This window comes from Elgaria multicarinata, chromosome 1, assembly GCF_023053635.1.
Source record: "Elgaria multicarinata webbii isolate HBS135686 ecotype San Diego chromosome 1, rElgMul1.1.pri, whole genome shotgun sequence".
Taxonomy (NCBI): domain Eukaryota; kingdom Metazoa; phylum Chordata; class Lepidosauria; order Squamata; family Anguidae; genus Elgaria; species Elgaria multicarinata.
Genome location: NC_086171.1, coordinates 7,420,245 through 7,443,666, shown reverse-complemented (window position 1 = coordinate 7,443,666; position 23,422 = coordinate 7,420,245). Strand labels below are relative to the sequence as shown.

At 45.0% G+C, this 23,422-nt stretch overlaps 2 protein-coding genes across 2 annotated transcripts in view; both read right to left on the bottom strand.

Moving 5' to 3' along the window:
• The window catches only part of LOC134396357 (7-alpha-hydroxycholest-4-en-3-one 12-alpha-hydroxylase-like), a 210,086-nt gene that overhangs the window by 149,672 nt on the left and 36,992 nt on the right, over nucleotides 1-23,422 (bottom strand). The window lies entirely within an intron of this gene.
• On the bottom strand, nucleotides 11,009-12,550 carry LOC134413476 (5-beta-cholestane-3-alpha,7-alpha-diol 12-alpha-hydroxylase-like). Its single transcript, XM_063147619.1, has one exon. The coding sequence runs from the start codon at nucleotides 12,548-12,550 to the stop codon at nucleotides 11,009-11,011; it is 1,542 nt and encodes a 513-aa protein (XP_063003689.1).

Genomic DNA, 23,422 nt, shown 5'->3' with positions numbered 1-23,422 from the left:
AACGAGAAGGATCTTGGAATTGTTGTAGATTGCAATCTGAATATGAGCCAACTGTGCGATATGGCTGCAAGAAAGGCAAATGCTATTATGGGCTGCATTAATAGAAGTATAGCTTCCAAATCACGTGAGGTACTGGTTCCTCTCTATTCGGCCCTGGTTAGGCCTCATCTAGAGTATTGCATCCAGTTCTGGGCTCCACAATTCAAGAAGGATGCAGATAAGCTGGAGCGTATTCTGAGGAGGGCAACCAGGATGATCAGGGGTCTGGAAACAAAGCCCTATGAAGATAAACTGAAAGAACTGGGCATGTTTAGCCTGTAGAAGAGAAGATTGAGGGGAAACATGATAGCACTCTTCAAATACTTAAAAGGTTGTCACACAGAGGAGGGCCAGGATCTCTTCTCGATCCTCCCAGAGTGCAGGACACGGAATAATGGGCTCAAGTTAAAGGAAGCCAGATTCCAGCTGGACATCAGGAAAAACTTCCTGACTGTTAGAGCAGTGCGACAATGGAATCAGTTACCTAGGGAGGTTGTGGGCTCTCCCACACTAGAGGCCTTCAAGAGGCAGCTGGATAAGCATCTGTCGCGGATGCTTTAGGGTGGATTCCTGCATTGAGCAGGGGGTTGGACTCGATGGCCTTGTAGGCCCCTTCCAACTCTGCTATTCTATGATTCTATGATTCTATGACTCTAAGATCTGCACAAATTAGAATATATATTTAACTACATTATTTTCTTTATTGTTTTCTTTTTGAAAATCACAAGGATTTTTATTTGTGCTGGTCTCTTTTTGGTATCAATCAAAATAAAAAAGTTAATAATTTAGTTAATAACGTAGGCCTTAGCTAGACCTAAGGTTTATCCCGGGATCGTCCCGGGGTCATCCCTGTTCATGTAAATGACACACAGGGGATCCCGGGAGCAGGCAGGAACGACCCCGGGACAATCCTGGGATAAGCCTTAGTCCTTAGATTTCTGGACTAATCAAAATATAAGGGTCTGTTAAATGTGTTTATTTAGTTTCAGAGTGCAATGCAGAGGTGCAAACAGAGATCTGTTACAGACATGTCTCACATGACACTTACAGCATGAAGGACACTGTACACAGCTGCTGCCACAGCACTGTAAAGGTCTGAAGCAGCAATCCATGTACAAGAATCTTGCGCAGAGCTCCCCCCACACACACAAATGCTGTCCCCATCTCCAGGAGTGGCAATGCTGACCTGGGAAGGAGTCGACACACAGGTGGCGTCCTCTCATTTGGCCAGGCGCTTTTGATGTCATCTTTGAAGCAAAGGAAGGAGCAGAGGCGTGCACAAGAGGTGTGCCAGGTGTGCCCAGGCACACCCTAATGACTCAAGCAATAAGCACCGAACTGAGGCTGCCTTTGAGTAGGGATCCAGAGGGGGGTCCAAATGCACTGGGAAAAGTCTTCCAGCTGCCTTCTGGCTGCCCTAACAGCACACCATTTCTCCAGGCAGCAGGGGTGAAGAGGAATCGCTCTGCTGCGAGCCATGCTTCAAAGAGGTCAGGAAGAGGGCCCCGAAGGCTAATATCACCTTGAAAGCCCCTTCTTTGGGCAGTTTCATTACAAAGCCCCACCAACACTGGGGCTTGAGGAGCATCTCTTAATCCCCCCCCCCCCCTCCTGCCAGTGTGGTGTAGTGGCTAAGGTGTTGGACTGGGAGTCGGGAGATCCGGGTTCTATTCCCCACTGGGCCATGGAAGATCACTGGGTGACTTTGGGTTAGTCACAGACTCTCAGCCCAACCTACCTCACAGGGTTGTTGTTGTGAGGATAACATAGAGAAGAGGAGGATTATGTATGCCGCCTCGGGTTCCTTGGAGGAAAAAAGGCGGAATATAAATGCAATAATAAATAAAATAAATAAAATTTATAAATAAATAAAGTGTTCTTTATGATTGAGTATTCAATAAAGGTTGGCCTTTGAAAAAAATATTTCGGTGCACACCCTAATGAAATGTGCTGTGCACCTATGGGAAGGAGCCACACTGCAGCAGCTCCCATGGCATAAACATGTGCAGATCATAGGAAGCTGCCTTCTATTGAGTCAAACATTTTGGTCCTTCTAGTCCACTGCTGTCCATATTGACTGGCAGTGACTCTCCAGGGTTCCCGGAACGAGTTTTTCCAGCCCGCCTTGGAGATGCTGGGGATAAACCTTGGGCCCTTCTGTACTCTACCGGTGAACTACCGCCTCTTTCAATGCAAAAGGAGCTCTGAATGCCTGCAGCTAAGAGGGATTAACTAAAGATTTTCATGTCTGGACTGGAGGTGGTGCTCACACCTTGTCTTTAAACAACTCCCACAAGCATTTTTATTGCTGCAATTGTCTTTGCAATGCACTGCAGGTACCTACTGTTCCTCCTTTTTTTCTTTTTTGGCATAGGCTTCAGCAATTTCTACACTTGCCTTCCCCCCCCCCCCCCCGGGATCGTCCCAGGATCATCCCTGTGCATCCAAATGACACACAGGGGATCCCGGCAGCAGGCAGAGATGATCCTTCCCTTTGCCTGGCATAATCCTTAGGTGGAGAAAGGGCCTGAGTCTCTAAAATGCCTGGGAGAAAAGAAAGGTCATTGCCTGACACCAAAAATAATAAAGTAGGCACCAGGTGAACTTCTTTGGGGCAGGGGCGTCTCTCTCTTGTAGCCACTGCCTAGCTTCCTATATATTTAAAGGGGAGAAACAATTTCATGCATTTACACGTCTAGTCTTAGGAAACCCTTGGTTATTTCCATACCGCAATGCACTCAGCTGCAGTCTTGCGTTGGCAGCGGCATTCTAGCAACACAGCTGACTACAAATCCCATGGTCCCTGTTCTAGCAGGCTGATGCAACTCTCATCATATAATCCAGCTCTATGCTATAATTAACCACAGTGCATGCATCACTTTTACTCATGCTTCCATTTTAACTGCAACTGAGTATTCAATAAGACAGTGAGAAGCCATCTCTGTGACGAAGCCCACCTGGCGCCGACATTGGCATCTTTCCAGCAGCAGGTCAAGACTTTCCTCTTCTAACCAGGCATTTAGCAATAGCCTGGGTTGGTTTTTGTATGTTTTTGTGGTTTTAAATTGTGGGGTTTCGTTATTTAAATTTTTTGTATATTGTTTTTAAGTATTCTTATCCTATGTAAACCGCCCAGAGAGCCTCGGCTATGGGGCGGTATACAGATGTAATAAATAATACTAATAAATAATACTAATAACAATTTGGTTTTTCCCAGATGCTGGTATTTATTGATAGGAAATTGTAAATGCTGTTGGCACCAGAGGGCTCATCTACACCAAGCAAGATATTCCACTATAAAAGTGGTATGAAAGCAGGATATAAAAGGCAGGAGCCACACGACTGCTTTATAGCAGTATTGAAGTGCACTTATGGCCATAGCTAGTCCTAAGGTTTATCCCTGGATCATCCAGGGGTCAGACCTGTTCATCTAGGTGGCACACAGGGGATCCAGTGCTCAGGCAGGGGCGAACCCTGGATGATCCCAGGATAAACCTTAGGTCTAGCTGTGGCCAATAACTGTTGGGAACCATGACACATACCATATACCGCTTTCATAGTGTAATATCCTGCTTGGTGCAGATGTGTCATGAGCCCCAACAGTTGTCAGTGCACTTCAGTACCACTATAAAGCAGTCGTGTAGGTCCTGCAGTGCACTTCAATACTGCTATAAAGCACTTGTGTGGCTCCTGCCTTTTATATGCCACTTTCATAGTAGAATATCCTGCTTGGTGTAGATGAGCCCAGAGTATTATTATTATTATTATTATTATTATTATTATTATTATTATTATTATTATTTATTTATTTATTTATATAGCACCATCAATGTACATGGTGCTGTACAGATAACATAATAAATAGCAGGACCCTGCCGCGTAGGCTTACAATCTAATAAGTTGTAGTAAACAATAAAGAGGGAAGGAGAATGCGAACAGGCACAGGGAAGTGTAAACAGGCACCGGGTAGGGTGAAGCTAAACAGTATAGAGTCAGAACAAACTCAATATTTGAAGGCTATAGGGAAAAGAAAAGTTTTTAGCTGAGTTTTAAAAGCAGTGATTGAGTTTGTAGTTCTCAAGTGTTCTGGAAGAGCGTTCCAGGCATAAGGGGCAGCAGAAGAAAAAGGACGAAGCCGAGTAAGGGAAGTAATTTATTCATTGACGTGGATGGCTCCAGGAATCAGCATCTGGGCTCTTAAGTGACTCAAGCATACCTGGATTGTCACTGGACTCACTTCAGAAGTGACTACAGCCATTTTACTGAAAATAAGAAAAGAGGGCTATACACCATATACACCATATAAGAAATTCAGCAAGTGATTAAATTGCATAACACAAACAAGTGAAATCCTGGAAGGCAAGCTTTCTATGCCATGTGCAATACAAAGTCTGAATACACAGTTGAAAAGCATTTCCTAAAGGACAGCAAAACTAAAATGACAAGACTCACCAGAGAAGGGTAGTGGAGGGGGAAAAGAAGTGCAGGGAAATCGAGGTCAAAAGTTGGTGATGAGATATAAGCCAGGCTCGGTGATTTTGCCTTGCTCGTGTTCTTGCTTGAATGGGGTTTAGTAATGGATGGAGACAAGGTGTTCTTTCCCCAAAGCAGTAAACAGCATTCTCATTTCTGCCGTGCCAGGGCAAGTGGCACTTGGATCCAAGCGCGTGTGTTTTTTCTGATGGTGAGGTGTGGTGGGTGGGACAGCAAGCTGCAACTACACCTTCTGCGGTTGATCGGTGGCTCAGATTTCCCTTCCACCTTGGATTAATGCTGTGTCTGGGAAGCCTGGTGTACAGCCTCCCAGTAATGTGATGTTCCCTGGCTAGTGGCATAGATTACTATCTTGATCTCTGAAGGGTTTGGGATATACTGCAACATTTTGTTGCAAGTCTCATCTATAGTAGTCAGGTAGTCAAGTGCTTATGAGTTCGGAAGTGAGACAGGCCCACCCAAAAAATAAAGGTACTCAGGGACACAGAATTGAATTAAAATAAATATTGAAGTCGTCGTCCCCTGGATCTCCCCTGGCCTCCGTTTCCCGCCCCCATGTCCCGTAGGCTGTGATTCCCCCCATGTTCGTGCGCATCTGGCCCCTTTAAACAAACAAACAAACAAAAATGGCAGATGCGAAAGGGCTTTCCTGCAGCCTGTCGCATCTGACATCTGGATTGGAGTGACGGCTCGTGCTACTTGTGCCGCGGGCTCGCCCCTCCTCCTGCATGGATTTCCAGGTAGGTCTAGCAAAGGCCTAGGAGTCCATTGACTGGCCTCTATGACAGTTTCTCTCGAAGTCCTGCCATTGGCATGAGTTTTCTCTACAACTTTGCTTGTGACTGGGGCCATGGGCTGAGGATCCTGCCATTCTGAATTAACCAGACTTTCTGGCCAGGTTTCCAGGGGTGCTGCACTCTCTGTTTGGGTCGCAGGAAGAAGTTCATAACCTAATGCTTGGATCTGTTTCTCACAGTGCTCATGACTAGCGCTTGCTCTGGCTTGCCGGTTTTGATCTGCTAGGAAGTGGGCGGCGGCTTGCAATTTGTCAAGTTGGGCTTGGAGTTTGCTGATTTTAAACTGGGCTTGCTCTGCTGCTGCCTTACATTGATCCCTATCTACTTGGGCATCTTTAATGAGGGTGGCTATTTTAACATGTTCAGCTACAGAACCACACTCACTCCATCCTTTCTAATCGGTTTGCTAAACTTTGGTTTTTCTTCTCTAATTTTGTACACATTTCTTTGTACTCTTCTGCTTGCTGTTTCCAATCTTAAATTAAGCTTTGCATATCCAGACATGTACACCACAATGCCCAAGCGGCAAGAGCCTCCTTTTGGCTGCCACGAGGTAATTGCTTTGTACGCACATCTGCATAAGCCCCACACATTGTTTGAACTGGATCTTTAGTTTTAAAACATTCTGGGCTGTTGCTAGATGAGGACTTAGCCCGGTGCGAGGCCCGGGCTCCCTGCTGTGCGTGCAGATGATGCACAGGGGATCCCAGGGTCAGGCTGGGCTAAATCCTCCCTTGACCCGAGATAACCAGATCCGCTTGTGGCCCGGTTTTTCCACAGCCCCAACCTGAGCCCGGTGCTGTGGAAGGTCTATCTACTTCCGTGGCTTTTCCCGGCTGCTCGCTTACTCGAGAGTAGCTGGGAGCATTCGCACACTGGGCACAGCACTCCGTAGGAGCGCTGTGCCCATTGGGCCGGGTGTGTGTGAAATCACGGGGGGGAGTTGGGGGCCGGGGGGGGGGAAGAGTAGACCCAGCAGGAGAGATGGGGGGAAGAGCAGAGCCAGGGTGGGGAGAGCATGGAGGGGGGCGTGGAGGGGGCATCGGACATGGCAGGCAGGTGATTGGGCGGGCATGGCAAGCGGGCTGGTGAGTGGTGGGGGGACATGGTGGATGGGGGGAAGAAGAACGGGGGCAGGGCAAGGAGATTGGGGATGGGCGAGCAAGTGGGCGGACATGGCGAGCGGGGAGAGGACGGGCGACCAAGCAGGCAGGGGGGGTATCAGACATTGGGGGGGGGAATCGGGGGCAGGGGGAGCAGGGAACCCTTTATTTTTTTTAAAAAAAGAATTACTTTTCCATTGGTGCGCTCCTGCGCACATGGCTCCTTTAAGATAAAAAAATGGCCGACGTGACGGGGCTTTCCCTTACCCCGTCACGTGTTATGTCTAGCTAGGGGCGACGGCCTGTGCTAGCTGCAGTGCGGCCTCACCCCGACTCTGCACCGGATTATCAGATAGGTCTAGCAAGGCCCCCGGTTTCCAAGGGCAACTACCTTTCTCCATCCCCTAATGCTCTAGTAGAGACTTTGCACTTTCTCGTTTGAGGGAAGATTCTCCCTTGGTTGCTTGGGAGATCTCTTCTCTCTCTCTTGAAATTCTAGTGATATGGTGTACTGTGCATTTCATGGGCTTGTACACTCTCCATGCTACAACTATTATGCAACAGATTCCTACTACCATTGCGGCTGTGATGAACTCCCATGAAGGGTGGGCCAAATCTATGTATTGCTGCATCTTTGCCATCTGGTTTGTTGCTCCCAACTTTGCCTGCCTGCCTGCTGATTATGCTCTCTGCTTCTCTAAACTACATTCTGTGGGTGGCAGAGACTTGTCCTAGTCTCCTCCAATTGCTACTCTGATTGAGCTAGAATTGCTATTCTCCAAAGTCCCTGGACTATGCGCTTTTCCTCACGCTAGTCCCAAGACTACTCAAGTAGACTTCTGTATGGCAGCAGAATCTACAACAAAATGTGGTCCCTTATTGTGTTCATTCCAACACCTTAAGGCAACTCAACTGTGGCTTTGGCTTGAGCGTAGAGAGGATTGCTCGCCCTGTCTTTAGGGCCACATCCAAATTACTGCTCCCCAGAACCAAACTAAAACTCTGCAGGTTTACACTAACCTAGCAAAACAATTCTAGCAATTCTAATTTTTGCAGTTCTAAAAAGCAGTTTCTAAAATCACAGTTCTAGCAAACATTTAGGCTAAGCAAAACATCTGGCATGCAACAATACTTCAGACACATCTGTGTTACCCAGCAATGGAAAAAGAAAACAGGAAAACATTCGTACAGTGAACCTTTCACAAGAATCCCTTCTTGCCAAGGCTACTCCATGCTAAAGTGTGTATGAAGACACACGTGTCTGCCCGCCTTCTCCACCAAAACCGTTACGTGATGTGCTCTCATTAGACCCGTGTACAACTTGCACACGTTCTAATGAGACCTACATCCGCTTATAAGGAATCTTCTGACATTGGCAATAGAGCGTCTGTGGCTAAGTAAGGCAATTCTTACTCAAGAAATCTACACCACTGAAGAGGATAACGCCACAATGGCACATTTATTGAGGATGAAACAGATACAAATGCACAAGCTAGTTTTGGGGAAATTAGCTGAGCAACTGGAGGCTTAGAAGTAGTTTCAAGACTGAAAAATAGACTTTCTGAGACTTAAGAGCATACACACACAGCAGGGGGAAGAGTAGAGGGAACCTTTAAAGGCAATATACTTTTCCTTGGGCTGGAGCCTTTTCCTGTAGGCATGAACTGGTGAGCGTTGCAACTCCTGGTCTCAGGTGAAGACGAAAAGAATACAGGGAGCCTTGGATAGGGGAGGCAAAGCACTCACTAATGGCAGCTTGCTCTGGCAAGCAGGATTCAGTAGTATGGCCCTGTGCTTCTAGTCAGAGAGAGAGAGAGCCAGTCCCCCTTCTCTAAAACCTGGGTTTTTTTATACCATCTAAAGAAAAGCAGTGACATCACTGCTCATAAGCACTGGAAGTGATGCTACTTGCGATGGGAGAGAGACATAACAAAAGAGGGTGACTGTGGATAATAGCTGTACTTGCTGAAAACATTCTCTATACAAAAGATGACTTTACACAGTAATGATTGCTTTAAAGACATGTGTTCAAGCTGAAGTTCAGCAACAGGACTACATGAGCATGTGTGTGGCCACGTATCACTCTCGCCATCCGGCATTCATATTCTGCTTAATTTTAACCCCACCTTTGTCTCTGGGAAATGCATTTGAAGAAGTCTATCAGAAAACGGTTGCTTGATCTATCCTTGTGTGAATGCTCTCAGTCTCCTTCCTGCTGCAGGTGGGGTTTTAGCTGCTCCAAAATGGGGTCAGTACCGCTCACAGAAGCTACTTTGTATCAACTTGCACCAGCTCATTCTTCCTGGTTCCTTCCCCTTCCAGTTCATTGGTTCTTGTGGTTGATGGACATTGTGATGGACATGGGCGCCTCCCCTTGCTCTATGTTTTTGTGCATTTGTCTACTGTTTTAATGATTTAGGCCGTAGCTAGACCTAAGGTTTATCCCAGGATTGTCCTGGGGTCAAACCTGTTCATCTAAGCACCACACAGGGCATCCAGTGCTCAGGCAGCGATGAACCCGGAATGATCCTGGGATAAACCTTAGGTCTAGCTATGGCCTTAGTGTTTGATCAATTAGGTGCCATTTTTGCCTTCTGAGGGGGAGAAATAGCAATGAGAGAACAATGAGAGTGGGGTTGGAGCAGCGGAGTACATTTGAGTGACTCAGCACAAGCCTGGTGGTTCGAGCAACTCAGCACATGCTCGTCAGCAAGACGACCGCCTTTCAACACAGGTGCCCCCAAGAAGGGAGGTTCTGCCACATAGAATGAGGATGGCAATAGAGGGGGACAGAAGGGCGGCACTATCCACTGCGGAGAAAAAATGCCGCACTTTCCCCACTCTAGAAAAACACACAAAATAGAGGGGAAGAGACAAGATGACTGCAGGACAGGGATGAAGTCATGTGAGGGTCGCGGAGCAAAATAGTAAACTAGGCAGGATGACAGTGCGATAAAGCACCGTTGTGATGAAGCTCACGGAAAGATCAAATGTTCCGCTTTGATACCAGCAACCAGCACCAATCTGGAACCTTCTCACTATGTAACAAAACAGAGGAAGGGCTCAAGAGACGGGAAAGGAAAAAAGTTGTCCTTTTCTCTTTTAAATTGCATTTATTTATTTATTTTACAAGTGCAGAACTTTTAAAGAACTGATACTGGGTAGTGGCTGAGAGAGTGAATTACAAAGCAGGAAGTCCCCAGATTAAATAACAACTAGGCAAAAATCCCCCACCCGTTCGCTGGACCATTCGTTACTTGCTAAAATGTGCAGGGGAATGTTGCCCCCACCTACTTTTCCCAGGAAAAAAGCGGTGGCTAGAATTTTTCTAATATTAATAATAATAAGAAGAAGAAGAAGAATTTTATTTCTTACCCGCCTCTCCATTTTGATCAAGGTGAGGGGACAACAGTAAGTATAAAATTCATAAAATACTGATTAAAAACATAGTATACATTGTTAAAACATCCTAAAAAACCTTCCTAAAAGCATACTAGTACAAAAACAACCACCAAACCAAGCAAAAAACAACCACTCCTTCCATCTCTTCAAAAATAAGTACCGTTCCCTAAGTGGTTCACAACTTTCCCTCCCCTTAAAATTTTACACCCATCAGGTTTTCACGCAACCCCAAGTCCTCCCCAAATGTGCCCTGTCTTGGCCCACGCCTCGTTTAAATCTTGCCTCTGTGATGAATTTACAAGCTAGCCATTTTAGACATGCACATTTGCTCTCAGCTCTGCATCCCACCCTGCAATTTGGGAGTAATACAGACCTACCTTACAAGGTTGTTGTAAGAACTGTAATACAAACATTTGTGTGAAGGATTGTGAAATCACTGGAGGTCTGTAAATAATCACAATTATTTACAATTTCAATTGCCTTATATACTGTGAGGGGTAAAAGTGATTTTTAAAAGATAGGATTCTCGCAACTGATTCAAATATTTGTTATGCTCTTACTGAAGTCATGTCTATGTGCTCTGGAATCCAGCAATTAATAGGCCTGCTATGGCAAGCGTTTTCATCAGTCACAGATTCTATGACAACGTTCATGCACAGGTCTCCGAAGGTAGTTGGACCGAAGACAATAAGAAATCAACTACACCTCTTCCCAAACTACCGTATTTCTTCAATTCTAAGATGCCATTGATGGTAAGACACACACTAATTTCAGTACCACCAACAGGAAAAAAGCTTTGATTCTAAGAAATAACAAACACACCCGCAATTCTAAGATGCACCCCGTTTTTAGAGATGTTTATATGGGGGGGGGAAGTGTGTCTTCGAATCGAAGAAATACGGTAGTAGCTGTTTAACTCCTATACCTTCTCTTCATACATTTTATGAAATGGGGTGTAACCTTTGCAATCTCATGCTATCTGCAGCATTCAGAATAGGTGCTACTGTACTTCTTATTCTATGCCAATACAAAATAACATAGACACTGCCTGGAATGTTGGTACTCCGTATTTAAAGAAAACATCATGAAGAGTATTTTACAGACTGTTACCACCAGGATAAAACAATGAATGATTGCAAATGAATGTACTGAGAAGTTTATGTCTCCTTCCCTTTAAAAACGCAATCGATACCTAAACTGAATATCATAAGAAGGATGTGCCGTTCCAAACCCATAGCGTGATCCATCTATTGGCGGTATTTCTTCTTCTGCATTAATCAGTTCCATGTCAAAGTAGGTGAGCGTCAAGATGACAAACATCTTCATTTCGCTAATTGCAAAGAACCGCCCAGGGCACATTGTGGCACCGCCACCAAAAGGCATACTGTAACACTTCAGCTTTTTCCCATTCTTAAAGAATTCTTTTTTTGTACCATCTGGGTTCACGAACCTGTCATATTTGAATGTCTGGGGGTCGGGATGAATTTCTGGATCCATTTGCAGTGCAATGAAGGGGGAAAGAAGAAGATTGTCTCCTTTCCGGAAAATATATTCTCTCCCGTCAGCCATCTTAAGATCTGCATCCTGTACTATACTTCTGAACAGAAAAGGACTCGCTTTCAGGCGTAGAGTTTCCTCTATTGCACTGTCCAGAAGAGGAGTCTTTATGGTATCCAAGGACATGTTGAAGAAGGGGCTGCCTGGTTTCAGTTCCTGATCCGTCTCTCTTAATACTCTGTCCACCTCTTCCCTCACTGCCTTCATTGCTTCTGGATATTTCAGGAGGTGCACAAGAATCCAGAAAGTAGCTGGACCAGTATTAGCTTGAGATGTCCAGAGAAGCAGCAGCAGGAATTTGGTCCGCATCTTTTCACTCATCCCAGTCTCAGCCATCTGCTGATCTTGCTCAGCTACCCAACTGCTAATGTTTTCCTTCTGGTATATCTTTTCTACTGACAGAATGTCCCAAAAATAATCCTTCAATCTCCGTGTCTCCTTCTTGCCCAGAGGATTCAGCATGTTGAAGGCCATTTGGGGAAAGAAATGGTCAAATTTCTGGAAATATTCAAACAACTCTCCACACTGTGCTACTTTATTATCCTTACCATTTTCTTTGCTTTCTACATCTTCATCTGGCTCAGTTCCAAACAATGTCAGAAAAGAAGCCTGGAAGACGGTTTTGTAGCTAAAGTGGAGGACTCCATCCTGCTGCCAACATCTTTTCCCCTCGCCTGAATCCTGGCTGTGAAGCATCACGGCCCTTAAATTCTCCATCATCGCCTGGTTCAGGAGAGTTAGACTCTGACCTTTGAGATTCTTCTTGCTAACTGTTTGGACAATCTTGTGCTGAGATTCAGATGTGCAGAAATCAAATGTATTAAAAACTATAATTGATCCAAATTTATAAAAATCCAGTTTGTCTTTTGACTCCTTTACCATGTTTCTGTAAGAATGAGGGTCCATCACGAAATGCATGTAACTGCCTCCGAGCAACACGGTGAAAATATCCCCATGTTTCTTCCGCATCCTTTCCAAAAACTCTTCAGGGCTCCTCATGAAACTTCGCCCATGTCCGAGCCATGGAAGGAAGCCTTTGTCCAAGGGGGGTTCCTTCGGTTTTCTCTTGCGAAATGCTCCTACTGTATAGAGTCCGCCAACAATGGTTACCAAGAGGCATGCTAAGAAAGCACAAAGCACAGTCTCCCAGAAATTCATCGCCACTAACTGAAAAGAGGAGTTGATGCACAGGTATACTTATAAAGCATCTGGTTGGTTGGGAACACTGGGTAAAACTGCCTCATTCCATTTGAATTGGCAATGGTTGTCTTCCCCATTGCAACATTAATAGCATTTAATTACCACCTACATTGTTATTATTGTAGTTTTAAATAGCTTCCTGTTTGTTTACATTCATTGAAAAGCACCAAAACTAGACCAAGGTATAAGCACTGGAAACCATTGCTATGATAATATGTAAGTCATTTAGTCATCGAGGTAGGGTTTGGGCCTGATTTACATGGTAACTTAATCATATGTTTGCCATTTTGTAGCTTGGGGGTTCTCCTAGAACCGTCTCTGTCACTTGAGGCCCAGGTGGCCTCGGTGGCACGGAGTGCCTTCTACCAACTCCATTTGGTGGCCCAGCTATGCCCTTATGTGGATAGGGATAACCTAGCCTCAGTCGTTCCTGCTCTGGTAACCTCCAAATTAGATTACTGCAATGCTCTCTTCATGGGGCAGCTTTTGAAGACGGTTCAGAAGCTGCAGCTTGGGCAAAATGCAGCGGCCAGATTGATAACTGGAACCAGAAGGTTCAAACATATAACACCGATTCTGGCCCGCTTGCATTGGCTGCCTATATGTTTCCAAGCCCAATTCAAGGTGCTGGTTTTAACCGATAAAGCCTTACCCGGCTTGGGACCACAATAACTGACAGAACGCCTCTCACAGGGTGGTTGTTGTGAGGATAAAAAGGAGAGGAGGAGGAGGAGGAGGAGGAGGAGGAGGAGGAGGAGGAGGAGGAGGAGGATTATGTACTCCGCCTTGGGTTCCTTGGAGGAAAAAAGGCTGGATGTAAATGTAATAAATAAATAAAAAGGTGGGGGCTGCTCTTCAAAGTGGGTTGTAACATCCAGCCCTCTTGGCACGTGGGCATGGTTTACAGGTCAGAGGACCTGTCCGTCAAGTGGCTTTGAATAGGCCTTAAATGCTGGTGCAAAGCTGAAAAGGCTTTGCTAGGTTTCATTCAACGCAAGGCCTGACCTCCCTCCTGCTTTGGATTCCATCTCTGCTTGGGACTTTGAAAGCACTCTGCACATGGACGCTTTGCTATTTGGACTTTGGATATCTAAGAACTCTGCCATGAAAAGTAGTGAGGGTTTGTATAGACTAGGACTTGCATATGATTTGGATTCTGGGTTTATGCCCAGACTCAGGTGGTAGGGAGTTCCCAGTCCTTAGCAGAAAGATGGGACTCCTGGGCCTGAGGTTTAACCTTTCCTGAAGTCGTGGTAACAGGGTCAGCTCAGTAGTGGTAGGCTGAGATTGACAAGTGCATGGCGGATCTCTCTGCCCAGTTCTGGTGGCTCAGAGCAACCTTTCCTGGGACTTTTTTTTAGGAGATGGGCCATGTTCCTTTGAGGTGCTAGCGTATGCAGTGTCTGGAGAAGCTCAAAGCAGTTACTGGGGTACCCTATTCACCCACCCCCCTCGGAGTGATTGCCTTAAGGATCGTTTCAGAAAAAATACCCTAAAGCTTTCTAACCACCGTTCAGCTTTAAGTGTGTTTTGGATAGGGATGTGCAGGGACCCCCCGATCCGCTTCTCTTCCAGATTCGCAACTTCCTGATTGGGTCCGCTCTGCCCCGCTCCGCCTATAGTCCACTCCGCTCCGCTGCGGAGCTCCAGAACCGGATCGAAGCTCCACTTTTCCCCCCATAGGTTTGCATTGAAATCCAAAAAAGCCTACAACTTTTTTTCTGTTAATGTTAGAAACCTCAAACTCGGCACCATGATAGCCTATCCATGTATACACATGCAAGCCAAGCCTCAAGCAAATCCAAGCAACCCCTGATTTTTGGGGAATTTTTGAAAATCGGACACCCCATTTTCAGAAATGGGATTTACTCTGACATTTTGACAGATAAAAACTTTGAAGCGGGCACCCTCACAGATGGCATCTAGATCCACATTCATGGCAAGTTTCAAGCAAATCCCATCACCCCCTGATTTTTGGCAGGGGTTTAACCTTTTAACTCACCCCAATTCAAGTCCCATGCTAGAACTCTGTCAATTTTCACGTTAGAAACATCAAATTAGGCACAATGAAACCTGATGCATGTATACACATGCATGCCAAGCCTCAAGCAAATCCAAGCCTCCCCTGATTTTGGGGGGATTTTTGAAAATCGGACACCCCAGTATCTCAGGGATTTAAAGCTGCAGACAGCTCAATGGGCTTTATTCATGGCCATTTCAAAGGAAATCCCAACATGCCATGAATTGGGGAGTAGATAAACCTAAATATGAATCTTCTTCAACACTTGAAAAATTGATTTGGAACTTCAAAAAGTCTAAGTGAGCGCAGGAAGGACTTATCCCCTAAGTCAAAGCAAGACACACTCAAACAATCCCTACGAGGTGGGCACAGAGGAGGACAGGCAGCATTGGGAGCAAGCATGCCGGAGGCTTGTGGGCACGAACCACAAAGCCCATCATGTAGCACAGCTCCCAAGCACCAGGCGGGCAGAGAGGCAGGCAGAGATGCCATAGATCTATGGGGAAGACAGTCCCAGCAGATCCAGCTACCTCACAAGTACGGCTCCCAGGCAGTTGGGCATTGGCAGGCAGGCAGGCAGGGAGAGAGGCGGGCATGGGCGGGCGGGCAAAGAGGAGCTGGTACCTTGCACAAGTAAGCCATAGATCTCTGGGGGAGTCATGAATTTCATCTGCCCCCCCACCTGCTCCCCGCCCCCTCGCTTGCCCGCCCGGGCCCCCCGCTAGCTTGCTCGCTCTCCCATCTGGCCCCCCAATTGCTCGCTCGCCCACCTGCCCCTCGCTTGCTCGCTCGCCTGGGCCCCCCCACTCGCTCGCCTGCCCGGCTGCCCCGCTCGCTCGCTCACCCAGTCCCCCTCGCTCACTTGCACGCCCCCCTCTGCTCGCCATGTCCAATGCCCCCTCCACCCCCCGGCCACAATCTCCAATACTCCCTGGCCGTGATCTCCCCACCCTGGCTCTGCTCTTCACCCCATCTCTCCTGCCGGGTCTGCTCTTCTCCCCTGGCCCCCATCTCTCTCCCCCCCCCCACGATTCCCTCCAGCCTGATGGGCACAGCGCGGCTTCTCCCGGCTACTTGTAAGCTGCATAGCCGGGAAAAGCCGTGGAACTAGCTAGACCTTCCGCAGCCCCGGGCTCAGGCCGGGACTGCAGAAAAACTGGGCCACAAGCGGATCCGGTTATCCTGGGTCAAGGGAGGGTTTAGCCCGGGCTGACCCCAGGTTCCCCTGTGCATCATCTGGATGCACAGGGGTGAGCCTGGGAATCAGCCCAGGCTAAACCCTCATCTAGCAACGGCCATAGTGATGGCCACCAATTTGGATGGCTTTAAAAGGGGGTTAGACCAATTCATGGAGGAGAAGGCTCTCAGTGGCTACTAGTCCTGATGGCTGTATGCTACTTTCAGTATCAGAGGCAGAATGCCTATTTACACCAGTTGTTGGGGAACATGGGCAGGAGGGTGCTGTCCTGCTTGTGAGTTTCCCAAGGGCAACTTGTTGGCTACTGTGTGAACAGAATCCTGGAACAGATGGAACCTTCTTCTGAACCAGCGTCAGGGCTCTTCTTTTCCCCGCCAATTAATACTTTTATTTATTTTCCACAAACAAGAGACACATAAGGAAGGTACAAAAAACAAACAAAAAATAAACTATACAAACTATGCAAACTACTGCATCACACATACATCTAGTAAGATAAACACAATACATAAGGCTATATTTCATTTAAAGCGATCTTCATGTCAGACGGCAAACCTCCGTTGTTTCTATATTGCCAGGTACGAATTTCACAACAAGCTAATGTATATAGATCAAAGGCAAAGGTGCAGGTTATATATAAAACCGAAAAACAAATAAATCATCCTTTCGCTGTTCTTGTATATACTCAATAAAAGGTTTCCAGTCCAATAGATACGAGGCTATTGTTCTTTCATGTACTAGCGTACTTAATTTCGCCATCTCCGCCAGTTCCATCACTTTGAAAAGCCATTCTTCCATTGTTGGTGATTGTGTTTTCCCCCCAATATTGTGCATATAGTAGTCTTGCCGCTGTCACCATAGGTTGAAATTAGGCATGTGCTCCGCTCCGATTAGAAGCGGAGAATCAGAAGCGAATTGGCCTGCTGCGCCTTGCCCAGAGGCGGAGTAGAAGCGGACCGCGGACCCCTAGAAGCAAGGCAAAGAGAAGCGCCCATTTTCGGAGTGATCCTTTTTCAGCGGACCGATCCGATCGCCATTTTGGAACATTATTAGAATGTAAGCCTATGCGGCAGGGTCTTGCTATTTACTGTTTTACTCTGTACAGCAACATGTACATTGATGGTGCTATATAAAATAATAATAATAATAATAATAATAATAATAATAATAATAATAATAATAATAATAATAATAATTTCGCCCTTATGATTGCATTGTGGAAAAGAAAAGGGGATAACTGTGTTGTTTTTGAAGCTATCTTTCTGAAACTTCTTGTGCTTAGAGAGTCATGGCTGGGGGTCATTTTGAGCCTACTCTCAGCTCTCTGCATGGTGCAGTTCGCTTGCTAGAATTTTTTAAAAAGTAGGGTAAAGGCGGGAAAAAGATTACCTTTTTGATTGCTGAGGGGCAGAGTCAACTCCCGGTCATGATCACATGATCCCAAAGTTGGAGGAGGGGATAGGCAAAATGGGTAACTTGGGATTCTGGGAAACTTCTCTTTCTACTCTGAATGGAGATTTCCCAGTGTTTTTTTTAAAACAGTAGCTCCACCAAATGCACAAACACAACCTGGAATCATACTAACAGATAGGAAGCACACAGCAGTGCTACCCACCCTAACTTTGGGGAACAACTGAATAGATGTGGTGCAAGGGGATGAGCTCCCCTAGGGCATGTGGACGTTCCCTCACTCTCCTGTACTTGGAGGGCCATCAGAGCCCCCTAAAGAGTAACCCAGTGGAGCAATGCCTATCATGAGTTGAAGTGATTGTTTGCTTCTTAAAGACTTGTACCTAGACAGGAACAGTCAAACTGGCAGATGATTCCCCCTTTGGGCACGTCCACACACACCCTCTTACTGGTAAAAGTCAGATATAGCCTTTTTTTTAAAGTTCTTCTTGTTCTTTATTCAGCAACACTGCTGCTTTTAATTCCACCCCTCCTTTGTTTATTTATTTATTTATTTATTCCATTTTATGTGCATTACTGGCTTATCCTTGGCTCACTTCCTTATGCCCCCAGAAATGTCTGCTGCCTGCCTGCCTTCCCTCCCTCCTCCCCTGCCCACCTCGCAGGGATGTTGTGTGTGTCTGGCTTTGACTCAGGAGAGAAGTCCTTCCTGCGCTCAATTAGACTTTTGGAAGTTCCAAATCCATTTTTCAAGTGTGGAAGAAGATTCATATTTAGGTTGATCTCTACTCCCCAATTCATGGCATGTTGGGATTTCCTTTGAAATGGCCCCATTGAGCTGTCTGCGGGTTTAAGCTCTGCCAAAAATCAGGGGATGATGGGATTGCCTTGTACCTTCGCATGATTGTGGGTCTAGATGGCATCTGTGAGTGTGCCCACTTCCCTTTTTTTTATCTGTCCAAATGTCAGAGAACAGTCCACGTCTGCAAATGGGGTGCCCGATTTTCATAAATTCCCCAAAAATCAGGGGATGATGGGACTGCCTTGAGTCTTGGCGTTCATGTGTATCCCTGGATAAGCTATCATGGTGGTGAGTTTGAGGTTTCCAACATGCAAATTGACAGAGCTATGGAAAGGGGTGTGAATGGGGTGCCCGATTTTCATAAATTCCCCAAAAATCAGGGGATGATGGGACTGCCTTGAGTCTCGGTGTGCATGTATATCCCTGGATAAGCTATCATGGTGGTGAGTTTGAGGTTTCTAACATGCAAATTGACAGAGCTATTGAAAGGGGTATGAATGGGGTGCCCGATTTTCATAAATTCCTCAAAAATCAGGGGATGATGGGATCGCCTTGAGTCTTGGCATGCATGTGTATACATCCATGAGGTGTCATGGTGCCAAACTTGAGGTTTCTAACTTTAACAGAAAAAAAGTTGTATACTTTTTTAGCTGAATGCAAGCCTATGGGGGGGAAAACGGAGCTCCGATCCGGATCCGGAGCTCCGCAGCGGAGCGGACATAGGTGAAGCGGGGGCGGAGCGAAATGGCCCGATCCACAAATCGTGGATCTGGAAGAGAAGCGGAGCGGGGGGTCCGTGCACACCCCTAGTTGAAATAACAATCTTTTTTCTTTAAATTGATCATCCCTGAGTCCAAGAAAAAACAATTCTGGTTTCATTTCTATGTTTATCTTTAAAAATATTTGCATTAATACATGTATTTTAACCCAGTATGCTTTTGCTCTTTTACAAGACCACCATATATGATAAAAGATTCCTTCTTGTTCTTCGCATTTCCAACAGTCCCCCAAACAACCACTATACATTTTTGCTAACTTTGATGGAGACATATACCATCTATACATCATGTTATAATCATTTTCCTTTAGTCTGGTACTTAATGTGTACTGTAAACCTTTTGTCCACATATTTTTCCATAATTCAATTGGAATCTTGTGCCCCACATAGTTTTCCCATCTGACCATACAGTCCTTCATTTGTTCTTTTTCCCCCTCTAGCTGTAATAACAGTTTATATACTTTACCAATAAAATGTTCATCATTAGTACAGAATACTTCTTCGAACAATTATTTTGACCCTTCAAATCCCCCCTCTTTTAAATGACTCAAACTTCTCCTGGATCTGTAGATACAAAAACCGTTGACATATATGTCTTTCTTTTACCAACTCCTCTCTCGTTTTTAATTTGGTCTCTCCTTGGGTTGTCTCCAGGACATCCCTATATTTTAACCATTTGTGTCCACTCAATAGTTCTCTTCTGCAAAAAGCTTCTTGAGCCGACACCCACATTGGAATCTTCTGAAATAATCTCAATTTGTATTTCTTCCATACATTCAAAATAGACCTTCTAACAAAATGATCGTTAAAGTCCACATTGACTTTTGCTTTCTCATACCACAAATATCCATGCAACCCAAATCTTATATCATGCCCCTCCAACTCTAATAGCTGTCTGTTCTCCAACACTACCCATTCTTTCATTCACACCAAGCAACATGCATAGAAGTACAATTTCAGATCGGGTAGTCCCAAACCTCCTCTTTCTTTGGCATCTTGTGGAATTTTAATTTTTATTCCTGATTTTTTACCTTACCAAATAAATCTAGAAATATCTCTATGCCATTGTTTGAATGGTACGTCCCCTTTTACAATAGATATTGTTTGGAACAGAAATAACATTTTTGGCAAAACATTCATTTTTATCATGGCAATTCTTCCCAACAGTGACAACCTCAATTTCTCCCATTTACCTAGGTCCTCTTTAATTTCATTCCATACTTTCACATAATTATTAGCATATAACATACAGTTCATATTTGTCAGCACAATTCCCAAGTATTTAACCTTTTTCTCTATTTTAAAGCTCATCCCCTTTGTCAGCTTTCTTTCTTCTTGTATTTCCACGTTCTTGGTTAATATTTCATTTTCTATTAACCCTAAACCCTGCTACTGCAACAAACTCTTTAAGTTTACTCATCATGGTCTCAACTCCTTTTAGAGGGTCCTCCAGTATGATAACCAAATCGTCTGCAAAGGCCCTCAATTTGTATGTCTCTTTTTAAAGACTTACTCCACCAATTCGTTCATCTTGTCTTATGTCCTGATTCAAAACCTCCAACACCATGATGAATAACAGAGGAGACAGGACAGCCCTGTCTTGTCCCTCTTTCTATATCACATGTGCTAGTAAGGACTCCATTAACAATGATTTGCGCTTTCTGGTGGTTATAAATTGACTTCACCCATTTTCTAAAGTTCTTACCCAAGTCCACTTGTTCTAGGACCCTAACCATAAAGTCCCAGTTCAAATTATCAAAGGCTTTCTCCGCATCTAAAAATATTAGTGCTGCTTGTCTTTCAGGATGTTTTTCTAGATATATTATTACCCTATTTCTTCGATTCTAAGATGCACTTTTCCCCCCATATAAACATCTCTAAAAACGGGGTGCATCTTAGAATTGCGGGTGTGTTTGTTATTTCTTAGAATCAAAGCTTTTTTCCTGTTGGTGATACTGAAATTAGTGTGCATCTTACAATCGATGGTGTCTTACAATCGAAGAAATACGGTATATTCAGTAGGGGTGTGCACGGACCCCCCCATCCGCTTCTCTTCCAGATCCGCAATTTGCGGATCAGGCCACTTCACTCTGCCCCGCTTCACCTATAGTCCGCTACGCTCTGCTGCGGAGCTCCAGATCTGGATCAGAGCTCTGCTTCCCCCCCCATAGGCTTGAATTGAAATCCAAAAAAGTCTAAAACTTTATTTCTGTTAAAGTTAGAAACCTCAAGTTTAGTACCATGACACCTCACGGACATATACACATGCATGCCAAGCCTCAGGCCAATCCAAGTATCCCCTGATTTTGGGGGAATTTTTGAAAATCGGACACCCTATTTTCAGACATGGACTGTTCTCTGACATTTTGACAGATAATTTTTTTTGAAGTGGGCACCCTCACAGATGGCATCTAGATCCACAATCATGCCAAGTTTCAAGCAAATCCCGTCATCCCCTGATTTTTGGTGGGGCTTTTAACCTCTACAGCACCACCCATAACCCCAATTCACAGCCCTTTTGATATCTACGTCAATTTTCACATTAGAAATCTCAAACTTGGTACTATGACACCTCATGTATGTATACACATGCGTGCCAAGACACAAGCCAATCCCATCATCCCCTGATTTTTGGGGAATTTATGAAAATCAGACACCCCATTTTCAGACATGGACTGTTCTCCGATATTTTGACAGACAAATTTTTTTGAAATGTGCACCCTCACACATGCCATCTAGATCCACATTCATGCCAAGTTTCAAGCAAATCCCATCATACCCTGATTTTTGGCGGTGCTTTAACCTCTAATGCACCCCAAATCAAGTCCCATGCTAGAACTATGTCAAATGTCATGTCAGAAATGTCAAATTAGGCACCATGACACCTCATGTATGTATACACATGCATGCCAAGACTCAAGCAAATCCCATCATCCCCTGATTTTTGGGGATTTTTGAAAATCTGCTCTGATATTTTGACAGATAAAAAAAAATGAAGCAGGCACCCTCACAGATTCCAACTTGATCCACATTCATGCCAAGTTTCAAGCAAATCCCATCATCTCCTGATTTTTGGCGGGGCTTTAACCTTTTAACTCACCCCAAATCAAGTCCCATGCTAGAACTACATCAATTTTCATGTTAGAAACCTCAAGTTTGGCAACATGACACCTCATGTATGTATACACATGCATGCCAAGACTCAAGCAAATCCCATCATCCCCTGATTTTTGGGGAATATTTGAAAATCGGACACCCCAGTATCTCAGGGATTTAAAGCTGCAGACAGCTCAATGGGGCCATTTCAAAGGAAATCCCAACATGCCATGAATTGGGGAGTAGAGATAAACCTAATATGAATCTTCTTCCACTCTTGAAAAATTGATTTGGAACTTCAAAAAGTCTATGTGAGCGCAGGAAGGACTTATCCCCTGAGTCAAAGCAAGACACACAAAAACCATCCCCGCGAGGCAGGCAGGGGAGGAGGGAGGGAAGGCAGGCAGGCAGCAGATATTTCTGGGGGCACAAGGAAGTGATCCAAAGATAGTTTCAAAGCTAGTAATGCAAACCATCCCTGTGAGGTGGGAGCAGCACAGAGAGATGCCTTTTCTTTTGCATCCCATAACTAGGAGGCTAGGAGGATAAGAGTAAAGCTTTGTGATCCTTGCTTCAGAGTTGATTGACTTCACTGTGTTCACAGCCATTACTAAACAACAACAAAATAATAATGTTAATAATAGCAGTACTAATTAATATTAATAGCAATAATAATAACAACAACAATAAGGAGTTGAACCACAATGAAAGCCTGCCTGACCTCACTGAAGGGGAAAAGCCAGGAGAGCTTGGGCTATAGGGTGTAAATATAAAATGGAATAAATAAATAAATAAACAAACAAAGGAGGGGTAGAATTAAAAGCAGCAGTGTTACTGAATAAACAACAGGAAGAATTTTTTTTAAAAGGCTATATCTGTCTTTTACCAGGAAGAGGAAAGTGGACGTGCCCAGGGGGAGGGGGATATGCCAATTTGACTGGCCCTGTCTAGGGACCAGTCTTTAAGAAGCAAACTAACACTTCAACTCATAATAGGCATTAGTCTCCACTGGTTGCTCTTTGGAGGGCTCTGATGACCCTCCCAGTGTGTGTGCACTGGGCACTTCCACATGCCCTAGGGGAGCTCATCCCCTTGCACCACATCTATTCAGTTGTTCCCCAAGGTTAGGGTGGGTAGCAGTGCCGTGTTTCCTATCTGTTATTTATTTGCTTAGTATATGATTTCAGTTTGTGTTCGTGCATTTGGTGGGGCTACTGTTTTAAAAAATACTGGGAAAAGTCCGTTCAGACTAAGAAAGAGAAGTTCCTAGAATCCCAAGTTACCCGTTTTGCCTATCCCCTCCTCCAACTTTGGGATCATGTGATCATGACCGGGAGTTGACTCTGCCCCTCAGCAATCGAAAAGGTAATCTTTTTCCCGCCTTTACCCTACTTTTTAAAAAATTCTAGCAAGCGAACCGCACCACGCAGAGAGCTGAGAGTAGGCTCAAAATGACCCCCAGCCACGACTCTCTAAGCACACGAACTTTCACAAAGATAGCTTAAAAAACAACAGAGTTACCCCCT